This window comes from Urocitellus parryii, chromosome 6 (genome assembly GCF_045843805.1).
Source record: "Urocitellus parryii isolate mUroPar1 chromosome 6, mUroPar1.hap1, whole genome shotgun sequence".
NCBI lineage: Eukaryota > Metazoa > Chordata > Mammalia > Rodentia > Sciuridae > Urocitellus > Urocitellus parryii.
The window spans coordinates 145,784,709-145,800,151 of NC_135536.1; the positions used below are offsets into that span (position 1 = coordinate 145,784,709).

At 33.3% G+C, this 15,443-nt stretch overlaps 1 protein-coding gene across 3 annotated transcripts in view; it reads left to right on the forward strand.

The window, feature by feature from the left end:
* The window catches only part of Lrrc28 (leucine rich repeat containing 28), a 136,142-nt gene that overhangs the window by 76,863 nt on the left and 43,836 nt on the right, over positions 1-15,443 (forward strand). For 2 of the 3 annotated variants that reach the window (XM_026394714.2, XM_026394715.2), the window contains exon 6: positions 12,721-12,927. The exons of the other annotated variant lie outside the window; for it this stretch is intronic. In XM_026394714.2, the coding sequence (XP_026250499.1) occupies positions 12,721-12,927 (207 nt within the window). The remainder of the gene's footprint in view (positions 1-12,720; positions 12,928-15,443) is intronic. 3 annotated transcript variants of the gene reach the window in all.

Here is a 15,443-nt window from a genome sequence, read left to right on the forward strand (position 1 = left end):
AGAGTTTTCTACTAAGGATCATGTCTACTATGAATAAAGATTGCTTTACTACTACTTTTTCATTCTTGACACTTTTTGTTTTTTACCTTAATGCATTTGTTAGAACCTCCAGTTCATGGAGTAGTAACAGAGAGAGTTGGCTTCTTTGCTTTGTTCCTTCTCTTTAGTCTCTTGCCACTAAATTCAATCTTTAACTTTGGATGTTTTGTAGATTCCCTGTGGAGGGTTAAAGAAGTTAAAGAAGTTAAAGAAGTCTATTGAAATGAGTGTACAGTTTCTGCCTTATTCTATGAGCATATGTATTGTATTGGTTAATTTTTTCAAGTGTTAAATCAGCCTTATATTCCTGGCATCAGTTTTACATGTTCATGATGTATAATTATTTTTACATGTTGTTAGTTTTTGTTTGCTCAGATTTTTTTTTAGCATTTTTGCATTTATATTCACAAGGGATATCAATCTGGAGATTTATGATGTTTTTGGCTAACTTTAGTTTTAGGATAACAATGGTTTCATAAAATGAGGAAGTATTTTCTCCTGTTTTCTTAAGAAATTTGTAAAGAGTTATTTTTTCTTTAAATATTTCTTAGGAGATAAATATTTAGTAGAATAGAAAAGCCACCTGGACGTGAACTTTTCTTTATGGAAAAAATTAAATTAACTAATTCAGCTTTCTTTCATATGATAAATCTATTCACACTTTTAATGACTTCTTGAATTAGGTATGGTAATTTGTGTCTTTTGCAAAATATGCTCATTTCATCTAAGTTGCTAACTTGTTGGAACAAATTTGTTGGTAGTGTCCCTTATAATCTTTTTAGTCTCTGTAAAGTTAATAGTGATGCCCCATCTTTTGTCCCCAATATTGGCAATTTATGTTCTTTTTTTTTACTATTTATTTAGATTAGTGTAGCTAATGGTTTGCCAATTTTATCTTTTTAAAAAGAACTAACTTGGTTTTTATTGATTTTTTTTCTATCACATTTCTGATTTCTAGTTCATTGTTCCCTTATTATTTCCTTTCTTCTTATTACTTTGGGTTTAGTTTTTACCTCCTTCTCTCCTTTCTCAAAGTGGAAGCTCAGGAAATGGATTTGAGAATTTTCTTCCCTAATATAGGCATTTAAGTTGTCATTATCCCATTCAACATATCCTTGCAGTCCATCAATGTTGATACTCTGTGTTGGCTGTTGTCATTTGGTTAAAAATATTTTCTCTTAGTACTGTCTTCATAGTGTCCCAGAGATTTTGATGTGATCCCATTCTTGGATTTCTTGAATTTCTGTTCATGGTTTACCATCTTCTTCCCATGTTCAACTCGACTTTCAAGATTATATATTTTGTCTTCATTGTCTGAGGTTCCATCTTCCAAATGGTCTAGTTTGATGGTGATGCTTTCTATTGAATTTATAATTTGGCTTACTGATTCCTTCATTTTGAAGATTTCTGCTTGTTTTTTTTTTTCACAATCTCTAACTCTGTATTGAAGTTTTCTTTCACTTCCTGTTTTTTTTTAAATTTCACTCCTTATACTATCCTTTGCTTCACATATCAGCTTAATTATATACAATCTGAAGTCCTTCTTGGACATTCTTCTGCAGTGTTATCAGTGACTTCTGTTGTTGAAGCATCTTGGTTTGTGTGAGGTGCTTTGTTACCTTGTTTTTTCATGTTGTTAGTGTGTTTTCCCATCTAAAAGTATGGATCTAATGCAGGATAAATTCTACCCTGTAGACCTATAATGTCCCTGAAGATTTCCAGTGCTTCACCTTTACTGGTGAGACCAATATCCATAGCACTCAGTGTACACAATATATAACCTTAAACCTAATAGCTCCCACTAAGGCATCTACTGCTGTCTCTCATTAAACCAAAATAATGAGTTCAATAACTTTCTTATAGTACTAACAGAATATTTGTTAAAATGGTTTACAGTTTCAAATGGTGGATGAGAGAACAGAGGTACATCTCAAAGGCCTAGAAAAATAAGAACAAATCAACACTAAAAGCAGTAGAAGACAGGAAATAATTAAAATCAGAGCTGAAATCAATGAAATTGAAACAAAAGAAACAATTGAAAAAATTGACAAAAAAAATTGGTTCTTTGAAAAAATAAATAAAATATATAAACACCTGGCCATGCTAATGAAGGGTTTAAAAGAGAGAAAACTCAAATTACTAAAATAAAAGATGAAGAAGGAAATATCACAACAGACATGTCTGAAATACAGAAGATAATTAGAAACTGTTTAAAAATTTTATACTCTAATAAAATAGAAAACATCAAAGACATTGACAAATTTCTAGAGACACATGACCTACCTAAACTGAATGAGGAGGTCATACATGATTTAAACAGACCAATTTCAAGTAGTGAAATAGAAAACGCCATCAAAGGCCTACCAACCAAGAAAAGCCCAGGACCAAATGGATTCTCAGCCAAGTTCTACAAGAGTTTCAAAGAAGAATTAACACCAATATTCCTCAAAGTATTCCATGAAATATAAAAGGAGGGAACCCTTCCAAACTCATTCTTTGAGGCTACTATCACTCTGATACAAAAACCAGACACATCAAGGAAAGAAAACTTTAGACCAATATCCCTGATGATCATAGATGTAAAATATTTCAATAAAATTCTGTCAAATTGCATTCAAAGCATTAAAAAGATAGTGCACCATGTTCAAGTGGGATTTATCCCAGGGATGCAGGTTGGTTCAACATACAAAAATCAATAAATGTAACTCATCATATTAATAGATTTAAAAACATGACTCATATGATCATCTCAGTAGATGCAGAAAAAGCATTTGACAAAATACAGCACACCTTCATGTTACAGACACTAGAAAAACTAGGGATAGTAGGAAAAAGATATCATATGCTAAACCCAAGGCCAGCATCATTCTAAATGGAGAAAAATTGAAAGCATCCCTGCTAAAAACTGGAACAGGATAAGGATGTCCTCTTTCACCACTTCTATTCAACATCATCCTTGAAACTCTAGCCAGAGCAATTAGAGAGAGAGAGAGAGAGAGAGAGAGAGAGAGAGAGAGAGAGAGAGAGAGAATGAAATAAAGGGATACAAATAGGTAAAGAAGAGCTCAAACTATTTGCCAATGACATGATTCTATATCTAGAAGATCCAAAAAATTCCACCAGAAAACTTCTAGAACTAATAAATGAAGTCAGCAAAAATTAATAGGATATAAAATTAACACCAATAAATCAAACACATTCCTATGTAGCAGTGATGAATCCACTGAAAAAGAACTTGGGAAAACTCTTTCATTCATAATAGCCTGAAAAAATAAAATAACATACCTGGGAGTCAATCTTACAAAGAAGTGAAAGACCTCTACAATGAAAACTACAGAACACTAAAGAAAGAAATTGAAGAAAATCTTAGAAGATGGAAAGATCTCTCATGCTCCTGGATAGGCAGAATTAATACTGTCAAAATGGCCATACTACCAAAAGCATTATACAGATTTAATGCAATTCCTATTAAAATCACAATGACATTCTTCATAGAAATAGAAAAGGCAGTCAATAATGAAATTCATTTGGAAAATAAAAGACCCAGAATAGCCAAAGCAATCCTTAGCAAGAAAAGTGAAGTAGGAGGCATCACAATATCAGAACTTAAACTATACTACAGAGCTGTAGTAACAAAAATGGCTTGTGTTGGGACCAGAATAGACTTGTAGACAAATGGTACAGAATAGAGGACACAGAGGCAAACCCACATAAATATGATTATTTCATACTAGACAAGGGTGGCAAAACTGGAAATCCACATGTAGCAAAATGAAATTAAACCTCTATCTATCACCCTGCACAAAAATCAACTCAAAGTGGATCAAAGACTTAGGCACTAGAACAGAGACCTTGCATCTAATAGAAGAAGAAATAGACCCAAACCTGCACCACATTGGCCTAGGATCTGACTTCCTTAAACAAGATTCTTAAAGTGCAAGAAGTAAAATCAAGAATCAATAAATAGGATGGATTCCAATTAAAAAGCTTCTTCTCGGCAAAGGAAACAATAACATGAGGAGAGAGCCTACAGATTGGGAGAAAATCTTTACCACATGCACCTTCAATAAAGCATTAATCTCTAGGATATATAAAGAACTCAAAAACTTAACACCAAAAAAAAAATAACCCAATCAATAAATGGGCAAAGGAACTGAACAGACACTTCACAGAAGAAGAAATACAATTGGTCAACAAATATGTGAAAAAGAGTTCAACATCTCTAGCAATTAGAGAAATGCAAATCAAAACTACTCTAATATTTCATCTCACTCCTGTCAGAATAGCAATCATCAAGCATACAGGTAACAATAAATGTTGGTGAGGGTGTGGTGGAAAAGGTAGACTCATATATTGCTGGTGGGACTTCAAATTGGTGCAATCACTATGGAAAACAGTATGGAGATTCCTCAGAAAATTGGAAATGGAACCACCATTTGACCCAGCTATCCCACTCCTTGGTTTATACCCAAAGGACCTAAAATCAGCATACTATAGTGACACAGCCACATCAATACTTATAGCAGCTCAATTTACAATAGCTAGACTATGGAACCAACCTAGGTGTCTCTCAATAAATTAATGGATAAAGAAAATGTGGTATATATATATATACCCAATGGAATATACTCAGCTTTAAAGAAGAGTAAAATGACATTTGCCAGTAAATGTTTCGAGTGGAGAATATCATGCTAAGCAAAATAAGCCAATCCCACAAACCAAAGGCCAAATGTTTTCTCTCCTATGTGGATGCTAATTCACAGTAAGGCAGGGGACACTAGGGAAGAATAGCATTACCTTAGATTAGGTAGAGGGAAGTGATGAGAGGAAAAGGGTGGGGATGTGGGGATAGGAAAGATAGTAGAATGAAACAGACATTATTATTGTATGTATATACGTGACTACATGACCAATGTGATTCTGCAACATGTACACTCAGAAAACTGAGAAATTATATCCCATCTATGTATGATATATCAAAGTGCGTAAATGCATTCTACTGTCATGTATAACTAATTAAAACAAATAAAAAATTTAAAAAATATATTTTCTAATTTTCCTTGTAATTTGTTTTCTTGTAGGTACTTAGAAGCATTTTGTGTAATTTCCAAGTATTTGGGGATTTCTCTATTTTGTGAGTTTCTACTTTAAATCCCATTTGATTTTGTCTGATTTCAGTACTTTTCAATATGAGACTGTTTTAACAGTCTAGCATATGGTCTATCCTGGAGAATGTACCATGTGTACTTAAAAATAATATATCTTATCATGTGCAAGACCTTAGGTTTGATCCCCAGCACCACAAAAAAGAAAAGAATATGTTTTCTGCTGTAGTGTTCTAAGATTTCAAATTAGGTCAATTTGGCTTATTGTGTAGTATAAGTACTTCTATTTATTTGATTATTCTGTCAGTTATTAAGAGTGACACAGTAAAATCTTCTATCATTGTTGAAATGTCTACTTTTTCTTTCAATTATGTTGATATTTTGCTTCATGTAATTTGGGGTTCTTCTATTAGGCATGTGGCATCAAAATATTGACCATTTTTTCATTATGAAATATTCCTCTCTCTCATAGTATTTCATATTCTAATGTCTATTTTTTCTAATATGTAGATTGCCACTCTGTCTGTCTCATGGTTATCATTTAAATTGTGCATTTTTCTTTATTCTTTTACTTTAAACCTTTGTGTGTTAGATACAGCATATTGTTTTTAATGCAGTCTTAGATCTTCTTTCATTTATATAAGCCATTTTATTATTTGCTCTACATATTTTATAACTTTTTGTGCCTCTATATAAAATATGTATTCTACGTATTTCATTTTTTAGTATGTATTTTTTTAGTCTTATTTGGACACAATACCTTTATTTTATTTATTTATTTTTTACGTGGTGCTGAGGACTGAACCCAGGGCCTCGAATGTGCTAGGCGAGCAGTCTACCACTGAGCCACAACCCCAGCACCTCTACTTATTTTATATCTTTTTGTGCCCATTATTACCTTCTTTGATGATAGATAAATGTTTTTAGTGTGCAGTTTCAATTCCTCTGTTGATGTTGTTTCTTTTTTTAGTTTTCTTTCCAATCCCCTGAATATGATGAAGTCATTTTTCTCTTCTTTCAAGATTTTCTATTTATATTTGGCTTTCATAATATGATTATGATGTGTAGAAGTGTAGACTTCTTTGTGCTTATCCTATTATTTATTGAGCTTCTTGATATTCATTATTTTTATCAAAATTTGGCTCCTATTTATTTTGATGTTTTTCTGGCCCTTTCTCCACATTCTCTTTTTACTGGAATCTTATCACACTTGTGTTGGTACAGTTGTTTTGTCCTGAAGATGTCTGAGGCTCTGTTCATTTTCCTCCAGTTTTTGCCCTTGCCTTTTCTAATTGGATCATACCCATTATCTATCACTAATTCTTTCATCTACCCATTCAAATCTGCTATTGAATTCTTCTTTGCACTTTTCAACTTCAAATTTACATTTTTTAATAATTTCTGACTTTTTATTGAAGTTCTCTCTGAATCATCATTATCATATTTTCCTTTGGTTCTTTAAATGTATTTCTTTTTGTTTGTTAAACAAATAAGTACTTTAACATCATTCTTTGCTAAATCTAACATCTGGATTCACTTAGCATGTTTCTATTTATTTTTTTCTGAGTATGATTATACCTTTCTGTTTTATTATATGTCTTGTAATTTTTTTTCAACTGGATTTTTACATGATGTGATATAACAACTCCTGACTTTTGATTTCTTTTTTTCTGAGGATTGTTATTGATATTTACTTCATTTATTTGAGTAATTTTCTTGACTAAAAATCAGAAATTCATTTCCCCCACTGTGCTTCACCACTAATGTTTCTGCTTGGTATTTTTTTCTTTTAGCTTATTTTTGTAATTTTTAAGCTTGACTTTTTAGGATTTGTTCCTATCTCTGCACAGTTTAAACACCTTGGGCTAGTAAGGCTTCTACCATCGGCTGATGAATCTGTTTATAGATTTAGGAACACATTTAAAATTCATGCAGTTTTCAGGTTTACCCTGGCTTTTATACAAGCTCTGTCTTGTCCTCTGTGCATCTGTGCAGTCGCCCTATATGCCTGGGATCTGTAAATAGCTTGAGCCCTCCTCTGGCCTCCTTTATGCTTGCCCACCACCATCAGGCAGTCTGGGTTATGTACAGAGCCTGTCTGTTCCCTTTAAGACTCTTTTATATCCCATGTCTCCTTCTTAAATTTTTGGCTCATCTATCCCAGCCAGGACCATACCTCAGCCTAGTAAAACCATTGGCCTATCATGTTTGATTATGACCAAGATTGCTACTTATTACTGACAACAACACTGGGTGTGGGTTCTTACCTTTCATTCCAAACCAAGTCAGCCCCTCTGGCAGTGAAGCTGCTGGCTTGCAGCCTGCTCTGCCCCATTAAAACTACTATTATACTAAACCACCTGGGTTGGAGGATGGGAGCCACCTCTGGCAAATTTGTCACAGATTTTAGCCCTTCTTATCAAAATTTCAGGAGGTTTTTGGTTTTTGGTTTTCCTCATGTTGATGTTTTTACATGTGTCAGAATGGCTAGTCAAATTTCTAGAGTATCAAAATGGTTGCTTTTGATCATTTTGTGTAATTTTATAATTGCTTTTTGGGCAGAGTATTTGATAATGTCATTTTACCATCTGTTAAATTCCACTTTGGGTGGGAGGATCATTGTTTGCATGGCATATATGTTTGTTATTTTAGTTTATCTATGTATTCATATTTAGAATAAATTCTTTTAAGATAAAATAGATTTCTTTTCCAAACACAATCCAATCTGACATTCTTTTAATTGGTGACCTTAGGCTATTTACAGTGGATGTAATTATTAATCTTTTTAGATTTAAAACATTATTTGTTTTCTGTTTGCAGTCTCTGGTTTTGTTTCTCTGTTCCCTGTTTCCTGTTTTGTATTATTTGAATATTTTTAATATTCTATTTTAATTTATTTACAGGCTTTTTGGTTACATCTTCTTTGTATTTTTATTATGTTTAGTGATTAGTGAGTACATTATAATATATTTTAAAGCCCACCTTGAAATTCCTTTCACTTTTCTCCACCAATTTTTGTGTTTTATTTGTCATAAGGAATACAATTTCACATATTGAAAACCACACCAGACAATGCTCTTTTTACTTTCAGCAACTACACTTATCTTAAATTAAAAAGAGTCTATAGTCTGTTAAATTTACTCAGATATAAGAACTCAATTTGAAGACACAATGGCCAAAGCAGAAAATTTGGTGAGAATCATAAATTTACAGATTGCAAAAGTGCATCAGAACCAAATGATATAAATTTAAAAAAAGACATTTGCTGAGACATCATAATTAGTCAGCTCAAGAAAAAGATTTTTTTAAAATCTTGAAAGTAAATAAAATGATGCATTATATATAGGAGAATAATGTCTATGGAGGCTAGAAGACAAGGGAACAGCATCTTTAAAGAACTGAAAGAAATGAGTGCTCAATCCAGATTTTGTACTAAATGAAAATAATCTTAGGAATTATTATTTAAAGACAATCCCAAATAAGGGGAACCTAAGAAGAATTTGTTGCCTACATACCTGCTCTTAAAGAAATGGCAGAAGTTTTCCATGCTGAAGTAAAAAATGATAAAAACAGGAAACTTGGATTTTTAGGAATTAAGGAAGAGCAATGGATTTCTTTACAACAAGAAAATGCTTTGGCCTCAGTGCATATTTGAAACTTGATCAGATTTGCTGGATTTATATTTTGCCAATAGTTTCTTCATTTTTAATTTGGGGGGCTCTTTCTCTATTACTGTCTGATATGTTGCTACCACAGGTTCATTTCATGTTTCTTATGTAGAATCTTAGATAAAATTGTTTAATGCTATTGTTTTCTAAAAATGTGATTTCCATTGGCTAAGCTAATAATTATATTTTTGAATGGATTATTGAAATAATAATGCCATTTCCAGTTCTTAGATTTGTGATCTGTTATATGATGATCATGAACATTATTTTTATTTCAGACCACCAGAGAGGCTCTTTAATTTTACTTCACTTTCCCCCAGATGCTTTAATCATATAACAAAATCATCAATTTTACAACAATATAATATGTAGTGTGCAACACAGTATTTTAATTGGAACAATTGCTGACATATTTTCTGACAAACAAGAGGGGCTACCTATTATGCTTCTTAGAAAAATGTCCTGGGCTGGAGTATAGGGCAGTGGTAGAGCCTGTACTTAGCATGCACAAGACCCTGATTTCTAGCTCCATCACTAAGAGAAAGAAAGAGAAATGTCTTTTTTTTTTTCTTTTTGCATTTGTTGATTTGCTATATGCATCCCTGAAAGTTTCAGATTTAGTAGAATTTGGGGTGGAGATGGGTAATCAGGGGTGACCCTAGGGGGCACTTAACCACTGAGTCACATCACCAGCCCTTTTTATTTTTCATTTTGAGATAGGGTTTCACTAAGTTGCCCAGGGCCTCACTAAGTTGCTGAGACTACCTTTGAACTTGTGATCCTCCTACCTCAATCTCCTGAGATGCTGGGATTATAGGTGTCTTAATAGAATTTTTTTAATAGAATTTTTTTTCTGGGGTCCCTTAGACCCCCTGATGATTACTAGAATTTTTTAAATTCATCACTTATGGAAAGTAAGAAATAGTGTTTCCTTTTTCTCCTTTCCAGTTCTCATTACTTTTATTTTTGCTTCAGACAGTCTGTGTTTTCCCTTTTGTTGTCAAAAGTGTTACTAATTTTAGTATCCAATGTATGAGCAAAGGGTAAATATTGATCTGTCACTGCTGAAAAACATTAAATCTTTTTATTATGGAAAATTTAAATTTATAACCACATATTATCTCCCCATCGCACAGTACAATAACACAAAGCCAGTTGCCGTAGTAATTTTTGCAGCTGCATCAAATGCTTTTTGTACATTTAATTATTTTTTTAAAAAAGGTGGAAATCCTTTACTTTCCTTGATACCATGTGAATTCTGATGAAAATTTTTTTCCAAATCACTTTAAAGAAATGATTTATAGATAATGCAATTCAAAAGTATTGATGGAATCTCATGGTTTTTTTTCTATAAAAGTAACTTAAGTTTTTAGCATTGGCATTCCCATCTCAGAGTAATAGTCTAGAAGCTTGAAATCAACTTCCTCTTATTTTTTTTTAATTTTCTGTATCCAAGAAAGCCTACCTGCTTTTCTTAAAAAACTCTGGAATTTACCCTCAAATTCTGTCATTCTTTTTTTATAGCCAACGCCTGTGTGTTTTCTCGGCCTCGGCTCTCTTCTTTTTATTACTTTCTGCACATTTACTCTGAGGATCTTCAGGAGATGTCATATTCTCACTGTAGCAAGTCTAGGCTTTTCTACCTCATATGCATTATCATCCACATCTCCACAAAGCCCTCTATATTGAATTTATTTTCTGCTTTTCTCCCACTGGTGTCTGGGTACTTATTCAACCCCAAAGAGACCATGGTACATGCCATAATCATTTTTTCCATTTCCTTGCCTCTCCTCATGCTTTCAACCCTAACCTTATGCCCTTTCAGGAATACTATTGTCTTTTTTCCTTACGACCTCTGAAAGTTTCTATCACCAATTAATTTTGGAAAAGCTTCTCCAATTCCTCATCTAATTTTTCCTCTTTTGTATGTGATGAAATTCGCAAAGACAAAGACCTGTGTCATTCACTTCACTCCCATCTTCAGTTTTTAAAGTTAGATCAGAGCCAGGTGTGGTAGTGCATTCTTGTAATCCCAATTATTTGGGAGGTTAAGGCAAGAGGATTTTAGCCTCAGCAACTTAGCAAGGCCTTGTCTCAAAATAAAAAGACAGGGGCATGTATCTCAGTGGTAAAGTGCCCCTAGTTCAATTCCCAGTGCCAAAAAATAAAGTTAGAGCAAAAGAATTTCTTTTTTGTTCCTTTTTTCTTTTTATTCACTTTTGGAAACATGATTTTTTCTTCTTCCAGCTCCCTCACTCTTGCGCACCCCACATCAGAAGCAGTTTTATTTTATGAAATAGATAAGAATGCAGACATTGGTAGGTGAAATACTGCACTAATGAAGTTAAAGGGAAATTGACTCCCACATGTAACCGTTAAGCTCACACAGAACAAAACTCCCATTCACAGTCCCAGGCTGTGTATTGAATCTGCCTACCCGTCTTCAAAGTGTATTTTGTTTAGTGTTGGGGAAATTGAGCAATAAACTGGCTTTCTTAGCACAAATCTGTCAGTATTAGAAAAATGTCTAGAAATTAGTGTATTTTATACTCAAATTACTTTTGTTTAAAAGGCTAGCTATTAAAACATGCCTACCTAATAGTATGTCTACAGCAAAGACAGAAGACATTTTCTGTAAATGGTCAGATAGTAAATGTTTTTAGGCTTTGCGGGCCACATATGCTGTTACATGTTCTTTGTTTTTGATGTTTTTGTTTATCACCCTTTAAAAGTGTAAAAGCCAGTTTCATCTGTAAGCAGGATAGAAGTGGGTCATGGGCTGGATTTGGCCTGTGGTTGTAGTTTCCTGACCCCTGCTCTGTAGCAATAGGAAAATCAAATCTGTTTAATTAAGCATTTAAGAGGGCAGAGAACTTTATTATCTATGAAAATTTGCTAATGCTCATTCAAGTCCTAAATAGACTGGAATGTGCCATAGGGGTCCCATCTCGTCATAGAGCATGAGAAATCTTCACCTAAGAGGAATGGCTCAGGAACAGGGTCAGGATTAGAGAAGGGTAAGAGATGCATCATGGTGGACTTGAATGTGTAGTGTGTCCTTCATGGGGAAAAAATAGACTTGTCCTGTCTGGTGCTTATTCCTTGATTGGAATGTGCTGTTCTGGGACAGAGTAAATGTTCTTCTCCAACAATGGTGATTTTTCCTAAGAAGAATGAAGTTTCTTGTGAAGAACTTCTGGACTTTACTCACAGCTTAGTGACTTGTAGTTGTACTCACTATGGAATAGATCACAATAGACATCAATGATGAGGGAATGTTGCAGTAAATAAAAGGATTTACTTTGGGTAGAATTAAAAATCTTCATAGGACATGCTTTAGATCTTCGCAAATGACCCACATTGCTGGACAATATCTAAAAATGTTACCCAACAGTAAGTATAAACTTTATTGTGTTGGAAGTTTCCAAAAGACACTCTAATTCTTAGTTTAGAAATGATCTGTTTATTTCATATGAACAATTTGTACTTGCTTGAATGCTATAACTTGTAAACCTCCTATTATCTACTTAGATAGAAGGTAAATCACACAAATAGCCAAAAAACAAAAAACTTGAAGTGGATGTAATTTTTTTTTTCTCACCCTACTAACAAGGGTAGTTAGTCAATGACAGAATTCTGGTTCAGATTCATCACTTTGTATTTCCCTTTTTCCATACCAGCCCTCATCTCCACTTAAGAAATTCTGGCAAGCTAGTTTAAAGACACCTCCCTAGGTTGAATTATTTGTCTATGAGCCTTAACTTCTGTGCTTCATCATTCATGACTATGGAAATAGTCACAGCTACTGATTTTATTTAGTTTTGAACTGTTACAGTATTGATCAATTTTATCCTGTTTATTTAAGTTAATCAGGGTGCAATTTATCTTAATTTTGATTTTGGTTGTAGAGGTTGGCGATTTGAAGGAGCTGCAGACACTAGACATTTCTACCAATCGTTTGCTAACTTTACCCGAGCGGCTTCATCTGTGCCTTTCTCTGCAGTACCTCACTGTGGACCGCAATCGTCTATGGTATGTGCCGCGCCATCTTTGCCAGCTGCCCAGCCTCAACGAACTCTCCATGGCTGGAAATCGTCTTGCATTTTTGCCACTTGGTAAGTGATGGTGTTTCTGTGGTACACAAAAAGGGCCAAAAATTAAGATGGTTTTTTGACTAGGATAGATTAGTTTCTTACTGTTTATCTACAGAGAGATTGCCTCTCTATACTTATTGTTGCAGTCAATAGAGGAGCATCATTCCCAGATAACAAATGAAATTATTACAATTAGGAATTTATATATATATATATATATATATATATATATATATATATATATATATATATATTTTTTTTTTTTTTAAATCTGTGCTAAAAATTTGCTTAGGGACAAAATACATGCAATATAAGATAATTACTCTGTGGAGGGAATTAAAGAGCGTGTGTGTTTTATGTGTGTGTGTGAACATGTGACTATACATTTGACAGAGAGTATTGGGCAATATGAAAGAACAGCTACTTGTCTGAATATACCTACTTAGATCTTCACTTATACCTAGAAAATTTGGTATTGAGTGCCTAATAATTAGCATTGCCAGATAACGTGATCGTAAAACCTTAAAGACTTTTAAATTGGCTAAATGTCCTGCTGATCTTGAAACATCACCATGGCTAATAAACAGCATATTGTCCCCGGTAGATTTCTATTTGACCCATATTATATGTCAACCAACTTAGACCTTTAGTAACTAAACAGCACATTTATTTCATTTAAAAAATCGATTACTTCTTAACTTTTAAGAAACAGAAGTATGAACTAAAAAAAATAGTTAAAATATGAAGTCCCATAGAACCCCAGTTCTGTCACAATAAACATCATATAAATTTATTCATAAAAATTTTTGTAATGAATAATTTATCATTGAGGGCAATGAAGTAAATATTTTACTAGTCCCTGAAAGGTAATGTTTTCCAATATAACTATACATATTATTTTCAATTTAAATCACTTCATGAAAACTTTAAGTACTGGCAACATTAAAATCAATTCACATAATGATAAGTAATTGTCAAATTTAGGGAAATTACGTTTTCACAAACTCTGCTTTTACAATTAACAAAGTAAAATAAAACTACTAAAAAGAAAGCTGCATTTCTAGGAAATTTGAGCTGATCTTGAGTAAGAAAAATATCAAATTTGAACTTTTTTTTTAAATAAATATACATTCTGCGCTAACCCAGAGATCCAAGTTCTAGCCTGATTCCACCACTTCACAATGTGTGATCCAGAGTAAAGCCCCAGAACCTCTCTGAGTATCATTTTTCTTATCTGTAAGCCAGAGATGATATGTATCCTAGTTAATATGATAGTTTATGGATAAGAATTACAAAGTCCTGTAAAAATGTAGATGACTTTAAAATGAAAATATATAACTTATGGATTACCATATCTAAGTTTAAAAAATGTTTTAATAGTACAATTTAATAGTACAATTAATTTTCATTGTATTATTATAAACCACATATGTAAGAAGATTTTCCATGCTATGGCTAGCAATAGCTCTCACTTCTTGAGCACCCATCCTTTGGTCAAGTATTCTAATTGCCATATAGATAGATGCTCTCTAAGTATTACAAAACCTTATGACAAAATCTATTAAAAAACCCATTGACAACCTGATTTTACATCATCTTTCTAGTTGTATGGCCATCTTCAGTGTCAAATTTGGCTCTGCCATTTTGGATTCAAAAACTCCTTTGGACACTCTAGTTGGCCTCTTTCAGTGCATCTCTCCATTTTCCCAGCAGGGTCTGCCTGACACGGGTAAGTGCTTTCTCTCAACTACTCTCTCTATACATCAACCAGATACTTTTAAATCATTTGCTTCCACCTTGTCTAACTTCAACAAATCCTACAGCAACATAAATATTTTTTAAAATTTATTGCTACATTATAATCATACATAATAATGAAATTCATTTTGATATAGTCATACATGCACATAACATGAATTGGTAATTACATTCACCAGTACTCCTTTCCCTCCCCTCCTCCTTCCTCCTGATGCCCTTCTCCTATTCTGCTGGTCTCCTTTTCTATTTTCCTAAGATCCTTTTCTCCATTTTTCTGTTTAGTTTCCACATACAAGAGAAAACAGAACCCCTGACTTTCTGAGTCTGGCTTACTTCACTTACCATGATGTTCTCCAGTTTTATCCATTTTCCTGAAAGTGACATAATTTCATTCTTCCTTATGGTTAGTAAAGCTCTATGGTGTGCATGTGTCTGTGTGTGTATGGCACATTTTCTTTATTCATTCATCTGTTTATGAACCCCAAGACTTGGTTCTATTACTTTGCTATGTGAATGTACTGCTGTAAACATGGATATGCATATAGCACTATGGTATGCTGACTTTAGTTCTTTGGGTTAAATACTGAGGAGTGGTATAGCTAGGACACATGGTGGTTTCATTCCTGGTATTTTGAGGAACCTCCATATTGATTTACGTAGTGGTTGTACTAATGAACAATCCCACCAACAGTGTATAAACATTCCTTAGTCACTGCTCCTCCAGCATTTATTATTATTTATATTCTTAATTGCCATTCTAACTGGTAATAGATGAAATC